Source organism: Phoenix dactylifera, chromosome 7 (genome assembly GCF_051530095.1).
Source record: "Phoenix dactylifera cultivar Ajwa chromosome 7, Ajwa_hap1_PhDact_Kaust_v1.1, whole genome shotgun sequence".
Lineage (NCBI taxonomy): Eukaryota > Viridiplantae > Streptophyta > Magnoliopsida > Arecales > Arecaceae > Phoenix > Phoenix dactylifera.
This window is the reverse complement of record NC_143196.1, coordinates 17,151,344-17,154,984: the sequence shown is the minus strand read 5'-3', so window position 1 is coordinate 17,154,984 and position 3,641 is coordinate 17,151,344. Positions and strand designations below refer to the sequence as shown.

At 51.5% G+C, this 3,641-nt stretch overlaps 1 protein-coding gene across 1 annotated transcript; it reads left to right on the top strand.

Moving 5' to 3' along the window:
• Positions 1–899: 899 nt before the first annotated feature.
• LOC103699664 (heat stress transcription factor B-4c-like) lies at positions 900–2,250 on the top strand. Its single transcript, XM_008781673.5, has 2 exons — positions 900–1,326; positions 1,462–2,250. The coding sequence occupies exons 1-2, from the start codon at positions 1,081–1,083 to the stop codon at positions 2,233–2,235; spliced, it is 1,020 nt and encodes a 339-aa protein (XP_008779895.1). The 5' UTR covers positions 900–1,080; the 3' UTR covers positions 2,236–2,250.
• Positions 2,251–3,641: the final 1,391 nt, after the last annotated feature.

Below are 3,641 nucleotides of genomic sequence, written 5' to 3'. Positions count from 1 at the left end.
ATTTTGATTGAAAATATGCGGCATACGGGTTTATGAAATATATCATCCTTGCATGTTTGGTGTTGAGCCCCGCTGGTATAATTGCATCCGGAATCTACCCGGGAAGCAAAGCAGTATACTGCAGTCAATACCGTATTCCCAAGGATCCTGTTGGATGATTTGATATTTTCTTAGTATGAAGAAAATTACCTAACCAAACGGGAGCCTTAGTCTGATTCTGTTTTTTGTCAATATTTTTTGTGAATCATGCAGTAGGACATTCATAAATACAGTCATGTCTCCTAAAATATGCACTTGTTTGTCTCTATCCCCTCTTAAACCACGTTAGGAAGAGTGATAAACAGAAGCCATGTGATACACCCTGCTTCTCCTTTACAGAAGGTCTGTTAAATCTGTGAAGCTTTATAGAAACTAGGGCACAAAAACGCAGGCAGAGCACCTAGAACAAAGCCATACATCTACGGAGCTGATATTTATTGGGTCAGTAATATTCACAGGACCAGGGTAGAATCGGTACCCAAAGAATTGAGTCAGCGGTACCCCCACACCTCGGTCACCCCCATGCCGTTGCTGATGCTTGTTTTAAGTGCGTGCGCGCTGTGCTCGCGCCCCAGCGTCAGATGGAAATCCAAGCAAGCAACAGGCCGGACCAACTCAGCAGCAGTACTAGTAGAGAGTGTAAAAGGAAAAATAAAAAGAAAGAAAGTTTTACAGCCCAGAGAAGCTGAGAAGAAGCGAAGGGGTCACGGGTTTATCTTGAAAGTTGAATCCGCCTCCCTTCCCCCTCTTTCTCCCTCTCTCTCTCCCCCTCCCTCCCTCCCCTCTCTTACTTCCTGAGAGACAGACAGACACATATTCCCTCCCTCCCTCCCTCCACACCACCCCACTCCCACCCCACCCCCCCATCAAACCCGAGGCTTAGTAAAACAAAACAAAACACACCAACAAACAAACCATCCCCCACACGCACTCCCATCACATGCCCCCTCCTCTTTCTCCCCTCCCCTCCTCCTAAAACCCAAACCCCTTCTAACTCTCTCCATCTTCACCTCCTCCAAGTATCCTGTCATCATAATAACGATGGAGAGGTGTTGGGAGAGTGGAGGTGGTGGAGCGGTGGAGGCGCACAAGGCGGTGCCGGCACCCTTCCTGACCAAGACCTACCAGCTGGTGGACGATCCCTCCACCGACCATATCGTGTCGTGGGGCGACGACCGCGTCTCCACCTTCGTGGTGTGGCGCCCCCCCGAGTTCGCCCGGGACCTCCTCCCCAACTACTTCAAGCACAACAACTTCTCCAGCTTCGTCCGCCAACTCAACACCTACGTCCGTATCCCGATTCCATAAACCCTCTCGTCTTTCTTCTCCTCCTCTCTTCGTCTTGCACTGGTAGTAGTTGTTAACGCACACTCTCTCTTCTCTCACTTTTGTTCTCTCTTTCTTTTGGTTCAAATGGAACAGGGGTTCAGGAAGGTGGTGCCGGAACGATGGGAGTTTGCAAATGAGTTCTTTAGAAAGGGAGAGAAGCACCTTCTTTGCGAGATCCACCGGCGAAAGACCTCCAACTCGGCAGCCCCGTCGCCGTCTTCGCCCCCTTTGTTTCCTCCCCACCACCTCCCTCTCTACCACCACTTCCCCGATGACCATCACCTCGTCGGCCCCCCGCAGTGGCGCGACTCCCCCTCGCCGCGCCTTCTTGCTCTTGGAAACGGGGGTAACGGTGGAGCGCCGCCGGCGCCCCCGGCGACGGCGGCGGCCCTGGTGGAGGAGAATGAGAGGCTCCGGCGGAACAATGCGGCGCTGCTGTCGGAGCTGGCCCACATGCGGAAGCTCTACAACGACATCATCTACTTCGTCCAGAACCATGTCCGCCCCGTCGCCCCAAGCTCCGCCGCCTCCACCCTTCTGCTTTCCGCCACCAACGCCGGCGGCGCCGGCAGCTTCTATCATCACCGGAAGGGCGGCCTCAACTCCGGCGGCAGCACCACCTCCAGTAGCTCCCTCACGATCGCCGAAGAGCCCTCCCCTCCACTCGATAACAACACCAACAACAACAATGGAGAGAGTAGCAGTGCCCGGCCCAAGCTCTTTGGAGTGCCTCTAGGCGAACGTTCTACTAGTACCCACAAGAGAGGCTTCCATTTGGACGCGCCCACGTCTCCCTCCACCAAGCCACGCTTGGTGCTAGGGGAGGATTTGGGTCTCAACCTGATGCCACCATCTCCTCCTACTTAGCTTCATTCCACCAAACCAAGGGTGGTCCTTTTGTTATCTCTTGTTTGACATTAGCTAGTTTCTTTTTAGCTTCCGCAAACCACCACGGACCCCCCCCCCCCCCCCCCCCCCCTCCCTCGCGGGGCCGCGCCCCAAAATTCCTGAGTTATTGTTAGTAGTGTTGTTGCGAACTAATGTACATAAGTTCCCATGCTTGGGTAGTTGGTACCATCTTCCATTAACTACTAATGCTTTCAGAGGAGTCCATTCCAGCTGCACTTTTATTCTTCTTCTCTCAAGTCCAGGATGTAGACCTGCGAAGGCATCACAGAAAGCGAAAGAAAAGAACGATGGGATATAGTTAGATAAAGGCTTGTCCTCTGTGAGAAAGGCTCGCTAATAGCGTCATTATTGTACTCCAAAAAAGTAGTCTAATCACCAGTCTAATCTACCACCACCAACGCAACGGCAGCGTGAAGAAAGGGGGAAGAGGGTGGGATGATGGCTTCTTCCACGTTCCAAGCTCAAGGAATCCGTTCCTCGGAACGTGATAGTTCTGAGAGATTCCCGTCCTCATGCAGCCAGCGTCAGGCTCCGTGGTGGCCCCACCAGCCCTCTTCTCCTGTACTCCCATCACACCCATCATTAAAAACAAAAACAAAAGGCATAAATAAAAAAGGTGACGGAAGGACGGTGGGCTCGCTGCCTGGCTTGAGAACAATCAATGGCTGTGATCTCAAGGCCGTTGCCATAAAGAGGACGTATTACGATTGGTATGTTTCCGAGGTCTCGCGTACGCTAACGCTGGCGGATTATTCCTCTCTCTCTCTCTCTCTCTCTCTCTCTCTCTCTCACTTCCTCTGAAGCTTCCGAGAGGTGCGGTCATCCCTAGTGAGCCTAAGGGAACTTTGACCGGACCGAGCATTTGGGCTGTCTTCTCTGAGCCCTGTGGCAGTGGGCAAGCTGCTGTCTTTTTCTCTCCAACTGAAATGCCTTTGCCTTTATTTTTTTCCCGTATCTTTAAGGATATCATGATACGACACTGCTCTTTTTTAGCTCATTGGATTCTTTCTTTCCTTTCTACTCTCACTGCCTTTCTCCTGCCTCGAGCTCCAATTAAGGGAGCCTTTTGACTGAGAACAAAGCTTTTGCCAAATCCCGATCACTGTCGCTAACTCGCTTTAATCTTTGCACGTCTGTTCGTGCATTTGGAGGGAATAAAGGTTTGATTAAAGTTTGACCGGTTTATATACATAGATTTTGGAGAGGACTCCAGCCTTCATCCGTGTGCTGCCTTTTGTTGCTTTAGTAGCTAGTCTCGGACATAAAAGCCAAAAGGTGTTGCTGGCCTTAACAACAAAAGTATGCAAGTGGAGCGTGGAATCGACGTAAAGATATCACGGAAGGTTACTCGTGGACACATCACG